General features: G+C 39.4%; 1 protein-coding gene across 2 annotated transcripts in view; it reads left to right on the top strand.

The window, feature by feature from the left end:
• tgfbr3 (transforming growth factor, beta receptor III) overlaps positions 1–18,916 on the top strand; it is a 107,667-nt gene that overhangs the window by 17,880 nt on the left and 70,871 nt on the right. For both annotated transcript variants that reach the window (XM_053499584.1, XM_053499583.1), the window contains exon 3: positions 15,321–15,505. In XM_053499584.1, coding sequence (XP_053355559.1) covers positions 15,321–15,505 — 185 coding nt within the window. The remainder of the gene's footprint in view (positions 1–15,320; positions 15,506–18,916) is intronic.

The raw sequence follows: 18,916 nt of genomic DNA, 5'->3' as shown, positions 1-18,916 counted from the left end.
TTAATGTATTAATTGTGCACTGTGCACGTGTTCTCATGTTGGGTATGACGGTTAAACACGCTCACAAGCTGGTTTACTGCTTCTTGTCCTTAAGGTGGCCTGTTTGGGAAAGTTTGGAGAAGAAGATTTGTTGTTTTACAAGTCAGATCACTTCCACAAGTTTATTTCTATTACATACTGCTGATTAGATGGTATTTAAGGTTAATGCTGTGATTAAATTCCAACATGATTGAATACTCTTAGCAAAATTGAGTTATTTATAGGACAAAGTGTTTGGTTGGCCATACCTATACAACCATAACATGAAGTAATAGATCTCTACCAGCCATTACTTTATTTGTGAAGGAAAACAGGAGTAATCTATGTAATAAATGGGAATAATATCTATAATATTTGTAATATTTGTATAATATCTTTAAGTAACATTTGTAATAATTGTAGCGCTAGTACACCTGTAAAGGTAGCTGTTGAGGGACTTTCCTCTGGAAACATCTGTACAACATTTATTATGTCTATAAATAGTGGAATGTGTGGTTAGCTATGTAACTGAGAAAAACCTAAAAAGCTACTAGGAAGGAGTTGTACACATGTGCCACTGACGAGCTCTCTTCCTCTCCACAGAGTAGAGGGGATGGATGCTGTGCAATCTGTCCATCATGTTTATCATGGGCTTTGATTGTGCATTTGAATAGTTGGATGACAGAATAACACATTCCCTGTAGGAAGTGGCAACGATGCTGACAGGAAAGATGTATCCCATTTCAAATCAGATACTTGTTGTTGTGTTTAGCTCCGCGTCAGGCTGTGAAGTTGGTCATCCACATGCATATGCTCGCCCAAGCGCAGCAGCTGTCTGCCCATGTGCTGAGAGACTCCTCTTCCTTCCTTTCCTTATTTCTTTCTCCTATGGGAAAGACCATGTCATCCCTCACTTCAGATACCACTGATTTATATCTACTGTAAGCACTGAAGATGAAGGGGCAATGGAAAGAGAAAGAGCCAAGAAAAAGCAAAGAATGTGAGCAGATGGGAGAGACTGTACTTGATCTAAATTATGTGTAATGCACTGTATCTTACGCTGTGTACTATCAGACCTGAGATTTTGCCTAGTAGTAACATCTTAAGTCAAACGCAAGTTTTATTTTAAGAGGAAATGATAAATTATTTTGTTTTAATTTGACAGATTGTGTTGGTTTAAATTGCACCTGAGTATAAACACACCAGGATGATAAGTATTTGCAACCGGACAACTGAATAACTATTGTCTATAGAACATCTGTGTGCGATTTAAACTGTTTACAAAGTACGGTACAGTGTACAGTATAGGCTCTCGAGCAAATTATACTCACAATCAAGCATTATATTTATAGGTGTAGTCCTGCTGCATTGTACAGGGACAATGCCCTGACACTTTTTTTTTTTTTTATTTAAGTGAGGACTGATATTGTTATTGTGATAATATTGCACAATGTATCAGGGCATGATAAAGTTCTATTGATTATTCTGTCAGCTCCCGAATGAAGGGGGAAATTGAAGTTGTTGATTGATTCACATCATCAACTTCTGCATTATGTAATGTTCAGAAAATGTTCCACCTTAAAGCCCTCCACTCAGCCCCAATGGGGTATAGCTGTGTTACTAGCTAGCGGTAACTCATCCATATAAGGTGGCAACTAAACCTTATTTAACTTTTTGGAACAGCTAAATTGGTAAGAGCAATACAATATAGCGTATGTGTGACAGGTGCTGCAATAATCGTGCATTTGCACACGTCTATCATAGGTGAGCTCTGGTACTAACAAATGGCACTATGGCCTATACGTCTGAACAATATAGAAATATAGAAAAATCACACATCCTGAGGATACATACTGTAAAACATAACCTACTAAACCACCAAACTATTTATAATTTACTTTACCGAATCCAAAACAGTAATAGATCATGATAACTCTGCCGAAATGGTAATAAACTTGTTTTTCATGCTGAATAAAATAGATGTTTTTGATGTGGGCTCAGTGAAAAGAATACCCCCACCAATAATACCACAGAATCCAATTAGGTTAATACATGCCATCACTTAGTTACATGGCAGGAGCTATAGGTTTACATTCGGTACAGTAGTTTTAAATTTGGTCAGTAATCATACATCCACAGCAGAGAAAAAAATCTGATTGGCTCAATTTCACATGGCCTCCCCCGCCATTGTTCTAAAGTCTGCATTAAAAGGCCTATAAGTTACAGTAATTAAAGTGACAGGAGTCTTTTAGGAATTGAAGGGCTTAAGATGTTGTCACTGATTTTAAATGTGCATATAGGTATGGTGGAATAGGTGTAGGTTCCACATATAAATAAGTGGAAAAATTTTTTAGTTCTGATCGTCCTGCACTTTTTGCTCACATATTCTTAAGTCATAAGTGTGTATACTTCTCTTCTCGGCCATATGTGTTTCTATATGTGAACTCTAGCTTAGTGGCCTCCTTGTCCCTGAACCTGCACAGAAGCTCAGATTTACAGCTGTGCACACCTGGTAATGTGCTTGGACCTGGAACAAAGGCCTACGGCGTCTAAAGCGCTTTTTTGCCTCTGGTTGTAATTTCTCCCTTATGTGAATTGTACTGTGACCCGATCAAGCTACCTCGCTGAGTTTATGGTGAGTTGCCTGCCATTGCGCAGTGACCCATTTGTGGGAAATTTTGCTAACCCATGCTGACTCGACACACCTGATAGCCGTAACAAGTAACCACTGAGCGCACACAGAGTGGCTGCATGACCGATTTGAGGTAAAACTGAACCCCTGAACTGCATGGCCTATCAAAGACTACTGAGGTATTCAATATCTCTAGGAGACTTGCTTGTGGTTTCTCACACTTTATTTCTTCCCTTAGGTCATCATTTAGTGTCACTTCATACAAGAATTTAAAGCATCTGAACATGGATTATTATAACATTTTATAATAATGTTTGATGCTAAGAACAGTTTTCCTGGCTATTTGCAAAATGTTGTATCTCTCAAGCTTTAAAGTGTCTTACAGACTTAGTAGACTGCTAACTAATTACGGTTCCTACAACGCCTTAAATTAGATCAGAAATGAGCAGCCTTTCCCAGCATCATGTAAACTTGTAGTGAATTGCTGGAAAAACCGTTTAAGGATAGAAAAAAGGTAATACTTCAGCAGTGGTTTGATGGGAATCAGGAAACAATTTTTGGGGATTATTTTTTTGTTATATTCAGTGTGGTCCAAAATTCTGAGATCACGTTTAAAAGCTGGGATTTTATTCATTTATTGGAAAAAGGAAATGTCTAATAACTTTAATATTTAATATTCAAAATTTAACACTGGTTCTGGATTCCTAGGTAAATGTTAGCAAATGTGTACAAAGTAGGGATTAACAGTTACTACACGATGCAATATTATCACTATATCTAGGTGCTGAGTTTCATAAGTATTATGATTTTGCTTTGAATTTTTTTAAAAATGGTCATAACTCAAAAGTTTGGTACCTTAGATTTATTCACCAGCTTTACAAGTGAATTTAATATGAATAATTAAATGTATCTCATTCCTTATAGCATTAGTTTTTTCACCTAAAACCAAGGGCAGCATTTATTCAATACAAACTAACTTCAAATACAAGAGTTTAACATTTAACTTAAAGCTGTAGGAGGTTTTTAACTTGCTCAACTAACACCATAAAAATGCGTTTTTGTTTCCACTCATAAGCTATCACTCATCACAGAATTGCTAATAGCTCATGAGATCGAGTTGAAAATGGTCAATGGTGATCGACCGGTGCATTTCTTTTTAAATATAATAAATCATTTAAAAATTGATTTTGAAGTCAGCGATACATAAATCAGCAAACAAAAGAACAGTGATTCATAACTGAATCGATTTTCCCCCATCTCTAGTACAAAGCCTCTTAACTGCTTTGTACGAAACATCAGGGCATCATGTGCTCAGACAACACTCGGATAGATTTAATTTGAGAATCATAAGCTTTTTTCAAAGGAATAAAAGTTTTTGTACAAAACCTATGGAGTCCATGCCAGTTTGAGTGTATACTTTTTATAAAGCAGAACAAGTACGTACCAAATCCTCTGAAACACTGAAATTCAATTAAGTTTACACTTTTCAATACAATTGTTAATAAAAAACTCTTATATTGAAGTGAAAATAATGCACAATCAAAATGTTTGGACAACTCTTTATTTCTAAAAAAAGGTCTATTTGTGAAACTATTTAAAAAATCTGCACTGATAACACATGATTGTATCACAGGTGTTTCCTCAATGGCCCTACAGCAGTGTGGTTAATGTTTCTGGCATGAAATGCGCCGAGCTGCAGGCTAATAAACAAAGCCAGCAGGTGAACAGGGGAATAAACAGTTCTTCACTTGTTCTTAAAGGGTTTCTTTGTCTGCTAAGGATTTTTTAAGGACTTCTTTCTAAGAATTCAAAGTTGAAACATTTTCTAGAGCAGAAACACCCTGCTACAGGGTTCGACATGGAACCGTTAAGGAATCTGTTGGACAACGGACAGGGTTCTTGCTCACACTATTTTTAAACATGTGTACATATTTTGGGAGTCTCCTAAAGACTAATCTTCTTCTAGTCCAGACACACTATTAAATCCTGTTTCTTGAGGTAGCCTCTACAAACACTTATAGACTACTAATTGAAAATTATACACAATTTATAACTGTGTATACAATATATCTACAATGTTCCACAGATACAAGAGGCTAAATGAGCAGGACAGAAATCAGTTATATTTTAGTGTCGGGTTGTTCATTGTCAAAACATTTGGAAGGCACCAAAGCATTTGGAGCATAAGGGAACATTTTTGAAAGGGTTTGAGCTCTTGTTTGGCCTTGTGTTCAAGTACTTAAGAAGCACAGCAACTTCTTGTTTTCACTCTTTGATGGGCCACTTTTTTCCCTTGAATGATTGTCGGATTGACTACTTCTCTTTTATTCTATCCATCTGTCCCATTTTTCTGTCTGTCATCTGATTTCTCATGTCCTTCTTTCCCTGGCTTCTCTTTTAGTACGGACAGTTTTACAGCTCATTGTTGATGATGAAACTGTGTCTCACTAAAAGAGAAATATGCCCAAGTTTCTCTTAATAGCCAGGTACGCCTAAAGCTGACACAGAGGTAAAAAGGGTTGCTACCTTCTTAATCTACAGTACATAAGGAACTAATGACTATTTTTTTTTATCAGTTAATAATATACGTATACAAAAAAAATGGGAAGGCTGTTCTTCCTTAGTGACTCACAATATAATACAAAGCATAATATGTTTCAGTATAGGACGACACTGTTTAATACGGTAAAGTAGTTCAGGTGATGCTTAGTAATGGATGTTGTATGTTAAAAAATGTTTCCCCCCCCCATTTTCTCCCTAATTTAGTCGTATCCAACTCCTCCCTGTCACTAGGGGGCTCCCACATTAAGCTACTACTATCACTCAGTCGGGAGGGCCGACTGAGTCACTTTCATTTGTTACACTGAAATAATGAATGTGGAATATTGTGTACAGTAAGGGGCTTGGTGTTGAACAGGAAATTTTAGCATATACCGCCATGAGCATGGGTGCAGGGCCGATCTAGACGATCATGCTTTTCTTCCTCCTGGTTTATGCGGATTGAAATGCTCATCCGTGAGCACTGACCTTGCCTTCCTGCCCCGCCTTTCCCAGATGCTGCCATCCACCCAAATCCAACTTGTCTGTAGAACAAAAAACTGAGCTTTTCTACAGCGTTAAGCATTATTAAATGTTTTGAGATCTACACAGGTCACATGCAGCGGTTTTTCCTGTGTATATTGTGAGAAGAAATCAGGTCAGTCAGATGTTGTTTCAGCCTGGTTTAAGTTGAAAAGGGAAACCCTGAAGCTCAGTAGAGGGATTTTGGGAATGTAGCCTACAAGTTTGTGTGTGTGTCTTTAAGGAGGGGAAGGGTCTGTTTGTTTCCCTTCGGAAACAGATCTGTGGGATTGTGGGAATATCAGATGTGCTTATAGTTGGCATTTGGAAAGTGACATAATTTCCTGTGCCCAGCTCTTGGGATGTGTCCAAATGCAGAACCAAGTGAAATGTGATCCATGCTGGGTTAGAATGAAGTTATTTACACAGCCTCTGTAATTTTATCATGTTTTTCTTTCCTATGTATACATTTTATTCATATTTTGCTTATTTACTTAGTAATCCTTGTAATCACATGAACATGGATGAACACGATATGGCCAATAGTATATGGACATCCTACCCAAGTAACCACATATGCCTATTAAACATTCCATTTTAGGTTAAGTTTCATATCTGCTGTTAGAACAGACTCCAATTTTCAAGGAAGGCTTTTAACTGGATTTTGTAGTGTGACTCTGCTTGGGGGTTTCTGCTTGTACAGCCGTAAGAGCATTTGTGAGGTCAGGTGTGGAGGTGAGGTGGCTTGGTGTGTAGTCCACATTCCAGTTTTTCCCAAAGGTGTTCAGTGGGGTTCAGGTCAGGACTCGGGTGTGCAGGCTTCTCGAGTTCTTGTACCTCAACCCTGGTGAACCATATCTTTATGTTTTGGCTTCGATAACCTGCTACTGAAGGTTTTTGTGCTGGAGAGATGCAGTTCCATCCAGAGATAATAATCAGGATGTCTGTGCGACCGTTTTATCAGTCTAAGGTCTATAGTTTTTTTGTTTGTTTGTTTGTTTTTTCTCCCCACCCTCATAACCTGGCTCAGCTCAAGTGGTACCTGAGCAAGCAGAGTAGGATAACCGAATTATGTATGGGTTTTTAAGTATGGCATGGCGGTGGAACTAATTTGGGGGATTACAAGTGATGGTCTGAGTTGTGGAACTGATCTGGTGGAAAATTTGTTTGCAGGTACTGTACAGTAAATCTTCAAACCCGTACTGATTTTACTAATGTAAGAGTTCACACCCATACACACACGCTCACGCACAAGCACACAGACATGAGGAATGGAAATTTGAACGTCAGTGAGCTTCCCTCAAAATGTTCTCAGGTGAGAAATAGACACACACACACACACACACACACACACACACACGCACACACACACATTTGACCTACTTATATTTGGTCCAAACCTATTTTACTCAAATAGGGGTTAAGTTAAATGTCAGTCATATTTATCTCTGCGATGTGTGACATAATTTGCAGAACCTAACAAATTTTAGCTTGTGAAAATGTTGCATGTAAGAAGTTAGTTGTTTCCAACATATCTTTAATGTTACTCTTCTTTGTGTCTGACTCTTAAAAGACATTTTATTAGACATTTGCTGCATTATTGCAGTTCTAAAGTGCCAGTATTTAACTATAGGGAGGCTTAGTATGCTTCAGAAACAACACAAACTGTATTAAAAGTACACAATGGCTGAGCAATAATATTAATTTGATATGTTTTTTTTAGGTCGGGATTGAACAAGGGATGTGGCCATAAATCCCAGCTGAGTTTCTGTAATGTGCAAGTGATGCGGTGCCCAGGATTAGTCCGTGCATTGCCCTGTAAAACAAAACGCCTTCGGTGATCAAACCAGGAAAGGAAAGGGCCATTAAAGGAGTTCCTGGGAGGCTAGTATTTTAAGTGAAGCAAGCAGTCTGATCGCCTCAGTCATACTAAGAAAATGTTCTACATTAATAGTATCCAAGCACTAGGGAAACACAGTGCATCAATGTGGGAGAGGATTATATCGAGGAATATGTTTCACTCTCATGCATTTGTTTATATTATTTCTTTAAAAAATCTAGAGAATTTCTTTACAAGATATTTTTCAAAGTACGTAGTGCACATGATGCACCTACACTGTAGCTATACATAGCAAGGACATAAAAAAAAAAAAGAAATGTGCCTGCGGGTGCAGGCTCGTTTTTGTGGTTTCGGTTTTTCATTCAGCATCACTGCAACAGGTGCAAGTTGCCACACTTTGCTCTACCTACTGGCTTTGCACAACACTGTGAAGTGATCTACTGAAACCCTTCAAGCTCCTGCCCCACTATTTCAGTTCTCTTATTAAATATTCTGCATTGACTTTGTCCTTTCACCTATAGATCAGAGTTTTAATCTATTGATGTATGTCTGTATTTATGTCTGTAAGCTGTTTGTTTTATCAGATCTCTTGAGTCTTTTGTGTCCTGAAGGAGGGAACAGAGAGAGACAGAGAGAAAACCAAAGAGCGTCCCAAGAATGGGAAAGGTGAAGAGAGTATGAATGGGATAGCAGTAGACATGGAGGATACACCAAGTGACATACGATAAAAAACTGCTGCAGATGCATGCAGATCTCATTCTCTGTCTTTCTGTCGCTCTGAGACAGACACATTCATAGTTTTTCCAGATGTACTACGAGAAACATACCATTTGTTTGACAGGATAGTGAAATATACAATATTATCATTACTCTGTCCGTGTGCTTAATGCATTTTACCCAGCATTATGGAAAAGAAACGGTTGTTTATTTTACCGTCTTTCTTGCTACACACTACGCTGCATATAGCTCTCCGGACTTTATGAGCCCTCTCTGTTTATCAGCCCCTGATTTCATTTCCATTTTAGGTTGAGGATTATAAAACAAATGCCTGGCTTAGTTCTGTTCTTGTAATAAAAATGTCTGTATTCTTTTGTATAATATCTTTCATTGTCTGTGGAGCGTTTTTTTTCATTTAGGCAGCTAAGTAAAGAAACTCTGCTCAATAAGTGCTGTAATCTTTTGGCAGTCTTCCACATTTCTTTTTTTCCCTCCTCTGACTGGTGCTTGTAGTTTGCAGCTCCACAGAAAAGGGGAAAAAGTCAGTTTGAAGGATTTCAGAGTAACAGGGAGTAAAAGTAAGAGCGAGAAACGCTGAGAGAGAGAGAGAGAGAGAGAAGTGTTTGTTATAGTGTGTACTGTAAGTGAAAGTGAGTGACTGGGGTACAGCAAGAGTGGTAAAGAGAGAATTTGTGTGGTCATCCCGATGTGTTTGACAGAGAAAGTGAAAATGACAGAGAGAATGACACAGACGTGCGGAGAATGATAAGAATGATAGGATGATTTAGAAAGAATGACACTGCGTGCTTCATCATAAAGAGTGAAATGTTGACAGCCATCGAGACAGAAAGAGATAGAAAAATAGATAAAGAGAAAGACCAGAATCTGCTTATTTAAATGAAGGTAATGAAATGACTGTTAGTGAAAGACAAAATGATTCATTTTGGTAACTGATGGTAAAGTCAGGGCTAGGTGTGGGCACTGTACTGTAGGTGCTGCATTAGTTAATGGAACAGGGCCGGTTTGTGGCAAGGGCGACATAGGCGGTCTCCTCCGCTATATTAAATGGCCTTTTTTAATCAGTTTATTCCATTGACATTTGCATCCTCAAATCAAACATCAAACATTATTTATCAGATTCGCCAGTATTTGGTAGCGCTGACGTCATGTGTAATGACACACGCAGGATATGTTAATGATTCACTACTGTCTTCAATCACATTTAACACTTGTATTTTGCTTTTTCTAATCAGAAAAAAAGATTTCAGCCTTTGAGTGGCACAGTGGTAAAGTGTTCGCCCTATCATTTGGAGATTGCGCGTTTAGCCAGAGGTCTAGAGAGAGCTGATTGGCCGAGCTCTTTCAGAGGGGAGGGATGAGAGGTACTTCGTGCTCCCACATTAATTACGGCTCTACAGCCAATCAGGCATCTGTGAGCTCACGCAAGCAGGAGGAGCGGATAGCGCTCTCCTCCGAGTGTGTTACGCCGCCCCCAGCGGTGCGTGACCGAGCAGTTCGAAAAGATGCGGTCTGCTGGCGTCATGTGGTTTGGAGGAAACACGTGATAGTCTTTGGCCCTCCCAACTAAGTGGTAGTAGTAGCCTTACTCCCCCCCTAAAAAAAAAAAGATTTGGCACAAGTTTTATCACAAACATTTTTTAGCTTTCTATTAGCTCTCTTTAGATTTCTTTTGCTAAATGTGTAGCAAAATTTGTACCATCTTTCACATAACTTTCAAGAACTGTGCATCAGATACCCAGCTCAGCGGCAGCTGCTTAGAAATAAACTATGTCAGCGGGTATGTCTCGAGTCCTGAACTGACCTCATACTCATAATCATTTTTTTTTACTGCTTTATCCTGTATTCAGGGTCGCGGGGACCTGAAGCCTATCCCAGGAGGCTTAGGGCATGAGGCAGGGTGCATCCTGGACAGGGTGCCAATCCATCGCAAGGCACACACACATACCCATTCACACAATAGGCAATTTGGAATCGCCAATTAGCCTAACCTGTACACCTTTGGACTGTGTGAGAAAACCAAAGTACCCGGAGGAAACCCATCAAGCACTGAAAGAACATGCAAACTCCATGCACACAGAGATGGGAATCGAGCCTGGACGGGAATCGAACCCGGGCCCTGGAGGCGCAAAGTGACAGTGCTAACCACAACACCACTGTCCCGCCCTGAACTGACCTAATATTTCTTTCCTTTTTTCCTTTTTTTTTTTTTTTACATAGAACGTTGATACTGTACTTCATAGTCATTCTGTAGTGCATTAATATTTCTGCTTAAAATTTCCTAAAATCAAAATGCATCATCATGTCTGCTTGTGGAGTCATTCTGCATAGTTTATGAAAATTATTATTATTTTAAAAACACATAATATTGGATGAGTATATAGTTGGCATTAATCCAGTTCAGTTTCAGCAGCGATGACAGAGAAAATGACACAGATGATAGGATGATTTAGAAAGAATGACACTTTGTCTAGGCCGGTATTAGGGGAGTTGGGGGCACCAACTGACCCAGGGCCAGATCTGTAATGGAAGGCTCTCCTGCAACGGAAGAATAGTAAGACAAATGTGTGACGGTGAAGGAGAAAGAGAGATATATATCCCAGTTTAACATGATGACATGTTGGATTAAGAACAGACTGTAAACTCATTAAGGAAGAAGAGGAGGGACAGGTGGGATCGCACACATGACAAGTTAATGAAGGTCATGCAGATCATGTAAAAGGTCAAACAACAGTAAAACAAGGTGAGTGAAGAGATTTACTTGTTCATTACAGGGGTGTAGTACAGTAGGGTGTGACGCACTCTAGGCTCTTCACCAGCAAATCTTGGCTGTGCGCTTTGGAATATTTATGTTCAAAACAGAATTAAAGTCATGCATGGGTGTGGATGATCCAGTGATGTGTCAGGGTAAACAAATGGACCTGAACCATTCACATTTTTCAAGATTCAAATTCTAAGATTTAAAATGAGTCGTTTCGGTGATTTAGATGACTCACAGTGGCTGTAGATAACATGCTAGAAAAGAAAAAAGACTGCTGAAGTAGTGCTGGGCAACACAAACTCAAATCAGTACAATGATTAATGAACGATTACATTTTATTTTTTTATTTATTACCCTCATGGTTCACGGTTCATGGAAAAGGTTTTATAGTTAGTATGTTTTAACTATCGAAGCTGGATTTTTTTTTTTTTTCATGAAAGATTCTCCTCCATGGCCATATAGTACACGAGGTTGTAGTGCATTTTTAAAGGGACAGTATATGAACACATGCAGTGGCGAAAGTATTAACAGAATTTTTATAAAATTAAATAATTTACATGATCATGTCGATTAGAGATTCTGAATGTTTTACTTACCTGTTAAAAGCCAAACTTCAACAGCTAAATAGCTACAGTATCTGGGCTGATAGTTATGCAGTGTTAAATAAGCTTAGGGGCTATATCTGTACTAACTAAATATACCATAGGTAACTTAGCTAGCTAGCTATATAGCTTAGCACTGTAGTTTAACTTTTTCTTTCACTATATTGTCCAGACACCTGACACAGTACATGTAAGATGCTTTTCAAAATGCCAAATATGTTCCAAGTTGTGCATTCCATGTCAAGCTTACGGACTACTACAACCCTTTAGCTTGAGCTTCTGCCCAAAATGGCCATTGTGGTAAGTCTTTTGAGATTTTGTTTGTGCTAAGGGCTGGTTCTCGTCTTGGTACGAGTGAGTGAGTGTGCTAAAAGGAAAAAAAAACTAGAGTGGTCTAGAGCTTTCTGAGCTCTTGTTGCAAACAATTCTCTCATCCCAGTAAACACAGAGAGGAAACCGTGGCTCTATCCCGATTCCGATCACTCAGCAAAGGCCACATGCATCTTGTTAGTCACGAGGCATTGAATGTGCCTAAGCCCAAGCCGTACACATGCACACAATCTTTCCTTTCGTACTTTCTTTTTTTCTCTCACTAATGATTTCCATATGTTTCTCTGATCGGTGTTGCGGTGGTCTGGCGTGTATATTGTGGCCGGGCTCTGACTGCGAGGAGCTTGGTGTGTGGCGGGTGGAGAGGCACTGACGTGCAGGAACACTGGGCCAGGAGAGATGACATTCTAATAGAAATACAAACAAGAATGAGGGAGATGGTGAGAGTTTGAGTAAGATGTTTGTCCCAAGGTCATTGACTTTTCATTCATGTTTTTTCTTGCCTGTTCCTCCCAAGCAGGAGAAAAAGGGACAGGAGCTGTTTAGCATTTTGCTTGGATTGCAAGTTTGTGTATGCCAAATGCACCTTATTCGTCGAATTTGGTCATAGAACAAGTGTATGCAGATTTCACAGACAGTTCCCTCACTCAGCAGTTCCACCTTTGCTGTATCTGTATGATTAAACTTATGTATGGTCAGAGTGTGCGCACTTCTGAACACAGCGTTTTAACTTCCTGAAGAATATTTAAACGCAGTGTACTGTAGGCTAATCTGTAACCAAGAACGTGCAGACGTGGATCTTTATAAGCTCTTTAGGTTTTTAAATAATAAAGTAATAGGTGTATTTTAAACCAATACATTTGTATAGTGCTTTTAACAATAGATATTACCACGATGCTCCTCTTTGGAGATTCAGGTGTATGTTTAAATCTCTATTCTGCAATAATGACAAAAGAAAAGAATTTACATACATGGTGAGAAACAGCAATTAGGGATAGCATTGATCAGAGTGACAATAGCCAATCATGGGCATTTGTGAGCATCTAACAGAGAAATGGGTCTGAATTTGCTATGACTGAAATTAGAAAAAAAAATCTGGGAAAATGCCACAAAATATAATAATAAAAAAAAAATTAAATACTTGCTAACACAAAACCTAGTTAGGCCACTCGCTAATAACTTTTCTGGTCATGCCAATTCCTCGTTATGTTCAGAGGTAGAAACCCAAATTCCTGTGCTGCAATCAATCTGTCATAAAGTTTTAGCTTGAAACAGTCATGGATTTCTAAAGGAGATGTTTGTTCTGTGAGAATAGCGAGTTGAGTTTTGGCAGCTTGATAGCTATTCACATTCATACTTAAACGATCTATCAAAATAGGATCCTCTGCTTACTGGGGAAACCAAGAGCGACTCCAGGCTCCAGAGATTAGGACAAGCGTGCAGACTAATTGTTGTAATGTGAACACACAATTCACCGCTCATTTGCGTTCAAAACAAAAGAATTAGTCATCGTCCAAGCATCACAATCCAGAACTTCTTGGTCTCTTTTTGTTTGTGCATGATCTTTTCATGTTAATTGAGCCTGGCTCTGATTGTGGCCTGTTATGCTCCAGTGACGAAAGCCATGGACTGCTGTTTCTTTTGCTGTGTCTTTGTGATGTTTCAGCCCCTTTTAAAGTCTTAAGCTGTTCGAGCCTGAGATTCCCCTCCAGGATGAGAAGTGATATAAATGGCGTATGATCCTTAGAAAAGAAGTTTGCACAAGGTTTGCAAAAAAAATTCAAGAATAATAATAACTTGGATAAAAGAATAACTTCCGATAAAAAATTTAAGATCCTTTACTTCCTGTTATTTTTGCATAATAGTTACAGCTTCCTGCCATAAGTAAGACAGAGTGAGCCATGGCATCTTTTAAAGCCAGACTGGTCTTAGGCTATATGTATCTGACAGGCTGGTTTTGTTTAAAATTGATCAGGACTAGCACAGCATACCAGACCATCTAGTTTTGCCCTTAATTGGAGGTATGATACAAAAGGTGTAGTTTCCTTCCATACTAACCAATGATCCTCTGTCCTGGGCTTCAAGGCCACGGCGCAGAGACTTCACGAGAGCTTATGTGTCTTAGCTTTACCAAGCCAAGCGTGCTCACACGATACATTGTCTTGTCGTCATGCTGTTTCTCCTGTTGTAAGTCATTAAGAACAGGTCAACATAGCCATGTAAGGAGTGAGTGCGAGAAAGAGTTCATGTGACAGTGGAAGCTATAAAGGAGGACAAATGGGTCAGAGATTTTTGCTAATAAAGAGGGAGTGCGGAGAGCGAGTGGGAGAAACTATTGGATGTCTGCCTCCCTACACGTCCACACTCTCGTCTTATTTACTGGTATCTATATCAATTACTGACATGGGAGTTACAGCAAGAAAAACAGCACTTGTGTTTACGCTTGTTGAGAAAAGTCACTAAGCACTGTTATCTCATCTTTGCTTTCGATAACCCACATGGTGGGTTTTCCGTTCTCCTTGGGCCCATTTGGAGTTGAAACGACTTCAGAGTTTTCTGTCTAGCACATGTGCGTTCCAATGATAAGCACTAGACGGATCCAGTCTATCTTAGAGACAGACTAAGACCATCATTGCACTTAAATTATGAGTATAGTTGCCATATTGCACATGGTCAGAGTTTACATACTTAGTGGATGTATGTCAAGATGTCTGGTTGAACTAGGACTGACTAGAATTAACAAGGATTAGCCAGACAAACAAACCTGGAAGATGTTTTGCTACATATCTGTGTGACAGATCAGCTCTAATGAGATTATCAATATTGGTTGAATGGAAGCAATTTTTTTCGATTTCATGTGAGCCAAACGTTCATTAAACCAGTTTAGATTCCTGGAAATGGGTACTTCTATTATAATTCATAGGCAGCTTTGTAATAACACATGCACATGGCAACCTAAGCTAACTACAATCTGTTACAGACTGTCGATACACTAATCAAGCCCAGAATCACTACAGTCTCAGAAATATTTCCTGTGTATTCTTTTTTTCCACATATTGACACATTAAAAGCAATACAGCATAAATCATAGAACTTCTTTTTTTTTCCCTATCATGACTTACAACAAAAAGACAGATGTTTTATATTTGGGAAAATAAAGCCTCCTCAACTCCTTAGTCTGATTAGTAGCATCAGATTGCTTCGCCTCTCCTTCTCAATAGATAAAACAGGACTTATCATGTTATTTGCCCCTGCCTGTTTTTCTTTTCTCACTGGGAACCGTAATCAGATGCCAGTACGTATATGATTCTCATGTTCTCTTTGTGCGTTCTTGTGTTCCAGGTCCAGTGTCACGTAGTCCATGTGAGTTATTACCTGTAGGTGAAGGTCACCCTGTGCAGGCCCTGCTGAAGAGCTACACAGCTCTATCAGGATGCGCGAGCCGCGGAACCACCAGCCTCCCTCATGAAGTTCACATCATCAACCTGCGCAGCAGCAACACTGAGGACCTGCCAGAAACTCCTGAGGTGAGGTTATTGTTAAGAGACTTCCTTACAGTATGGCACTAAAGGGTTCCTGTGATAGGTGGGGTCGTCAGGTGGTTTTTTTTTTCTTTGCTTCTGTCAGCTGGGTTTCCATCTGCAGTTGCATCAAATTCACGTGTTTACCTTGCACATTATATCACTAGAGCATAGGATCCTCTTTACGGCATTACTGAGCAATATAAGTACACAGATCCAGGCAGCACTGTGGCTTAGTGCTTACCACTGTCATTTCGCATCTCCAAACTTGAGGGTTTGAATCTCACCTCTGGTCTGTGTGCATGAAGTTTGCCTGTGTTCCTTGTGTTTAGTGGGTTTCCTCCACGTACTCTGGTTTCCTTCTACAGTCCAAAGACCTGTAGTGTACTGTAGGTTGTCTGGGATTTACAAATTCAAGTATAATGTATAATTGGGTGTAGTTGTGGTCTCCAGTGGGCTGTCACCCCATCCAGGGTGTACCTCATTTTGTGCCCTGGGAAAAAGCTCCAGATCCAGATCTTTGGACACTAAATATGCTGGTGGATTCAGACTAAGAAAAATGTCATGGTTTAAATTTGTAGCTGAATCTTATTCCTAGATCAGTGGTTCTCAACTCCAGCTCTGGAGGATCACCTGCCCTGCACATTTTTATGTTTTTCTTGCTCTATTACATGACTTCAGTCTTCAGACAAGACTGTCAACACTAAGATGTGCAGGTCAGGCAACCTTAAAGGGAAAACCACTGCTATCGATGACACTTCCAATCTGTTAAACACACTCAACCCTGGACATCTGTGAAGGGACTACCACTGACCTGATACCAGAGACAAAGCTCAACAGTTAATGATTATACAACTTAACTAAAGGTCCCATATATTACTTACTATTTATTCCTTCATCAAGTTAAAATAAGTCCCAGAGTTCCTCAAAAGTGTGTGTGTGTGTATAAATGCTCCAGCTAAAATAGTCTCAGCAAATGCACTTTTTAAACCTCAGAAGTCCTTTGATTTCACTCCTATTCTAATTCTGCCATTTTATTGTAAATGTAAATAAGGTATTGTTGAGCTTCTATTTCCTAATTTCTAGTTTCTAATTCTAACTGGCTTGTTTAAGCCCTGAAAAATACATAAAAGGACATAAAAGTTTCCACTCACATTTTTGTCGGACTAAGGACCAATACGAATGTCTAAAAAGTTATTACAATTTAATTTTGCATAATATGTCCCCTTTAGGATTGCATGTACTGTACACATGAGTAAAATAGATAAAATGGCCAGCCAGGTGGGTATTTTCCAAATAGACTGAAAATTTAGTGAATTTCTCCTTAATTCAGTCACCGCAGTCATCTTACTTTTATTTTACAGACTTTTCTCCGTGTTTTTCAAATGAGAAATAAATTTTTAAAATGTGTGGAACATCCTTTAACATGAATAGAAGAGTCTCTAAGCTGTCTTTTTTGTTAAAAAATATCTTAATAATAAGATTAGTGTGTGCTGGGACAGCTTATTCAGCTTTTAATGGCGTTGATGGAGTGGAATGAAAACAGGTTCCGGGCATTGCATTCTGGGTGGGTTGTTAATAAACCGTTTGATGGTTTGTGAGTGTAAGGGGAGGTTGGAGAAACAGATTGAGGCGGGTGTGCGATCACACTGCGACTATCAGAGGAATCGATGTTGTAATTGCAGGACCGCCTTGTTGGCAGAAAACGGTGCTGACTCGGATAATTTCTGGAGGAATGGCATTATTTTTGTGTTTCCATTGTCCTGACAGGCCTGCGGTTGAAGCCTGTCCTCGCCCACACACACACACGTGCACATGCGCACACGCACACACAGCAATCACAACTAGTTGTCTGAAGGTGCTCAGTTTTATTATGACCAATGAGTTTACAGAGGAAAAACCACAGGCTGGAAAAAAGAAAAAAAGGCTCGTCATCAACTTTCCTGTGTGCACACATCCCAAGAATAACAGCAGCGGGCCTCGAGTGAGGGGGCTCTCATTTGGTGGTTTTGTTCAGTGAAGAGTGGGGGAGAAAGAAGAAGAGGAAAAAGGAGTGTATATCTTGGCAAAGTGGCTGCGGCTGTTAGGCACTATCAGCCATGCGGCTCGAGGAGAGCTCTTTAATGTGCCCGAGTGCTGTGGGCTTTATGCTATTGAAATACAATATCAAACCCTGCTTGCATGCACAATCACTGCACAGCGTGGCCTTTCTTAATATGAGCAGTGACATTTCTACATTAGCAGATAACGCTAAAAACAGAACAGAAAGTTGTGGTCGCATCAAAACTTAGGGTCCTAATCATCACCTCTTGACTGCCAGCATTTTGTATTCATTCCACTTGTAGGAGGTTCGTTTATCCAGGATAACACTTAAGGCAGAAGGATTTATGATGGGTTAGGTGCGAAAAGCAGTGACATGGAGAACGCGTGGAATTTGTATTGTGGTTTTGTTCTGTAATTAAAAAAAGCCAGAAAACTAGACTGACCCATAGCAATTTTCCAAAAGTTCAACAATGTGTGATACCAATAATTCATGTTCGGCGTTTATCATACTATATCATATTAGTTCAATCTTAAGCTCAGGTTTCTGTCTATACAAAGTTCCACATGTTTTCCTTTTGTTCAAGGGTTTCCTCCCAAATACATCTGAGAAGATGGATTAGGTACACTAAACTGCCTAAAGGTGTGAATAAGTGTGTGAATGTGTGCCAGTGAGTTGTATGAACCAAGTGTTGGACTGGCGTCCTATTCAACCTTATGCCCATGATGGACCCAATATGACCATGACAGTATAAAACGCAGTTATGAAAATGCATACAGAATAGAATAGAATAGAATAGAGAAAACATATATATAAAAAAGAAGCTACCTAATATAATATTATTATACTAAACGTTAGCTAGTTAGGAATGCTTTCTGCTCGCTACTTAATGTGGCATAGAAAAAAAATCTTCTTTTGTGATGTACACCTATGGTAATGATGTACTCTTTGGCACATATAAACCGATAAGCCATACCATTAACACCACAAAATTATATGTATAAATTATATACCAGTAAACTGATAACAGGATCCAGCACGTCCAGTCTGACCCCACAAAAAAGCCAATGCATTGGAATTTGGCAAAAACCGTTAATGCTGACCACGACATAAAGACACAAAAACACAGTATGCACTTCAGCCAGCTACACATGGGGTCCAGCAGGCAAAGTGCCCAAGAGTGCTGCTCTGCCCCCCAAACTCCCCAGGTCTCAATCTGACTGAGAACCCATAGGATTCGGAGGCTCCAGTCCACAACCCACAGCACCCAAAGTATCCACTGCCAATGTCCTGGTGCCAGACCCCACAGCAAAATGGGAACCCAAAACCTAGGTGATTATAATGGTTTTAATGTTATGGCTGGTCAGTGTACAGTA

The sequence above is a fragment of the Clarias gariepinus genome, chromosome 6, assembly GCF_024256425.1.
Source record: "Clarias gariepinus isolate MV-2021 ecotype Netherlands chromosome 6, CGAR_prim_01v2, whole genome shotgun sequence".
Lineage (NCBI taxonomy): Eukaryota > Metazoa > Chordata > Actinopteri > Siluriformes > Clariidae > Clarias > Clarias gariepinus.
This window is presented reverse-complemented; position numbering and strand designations above follow the sequence as displayed.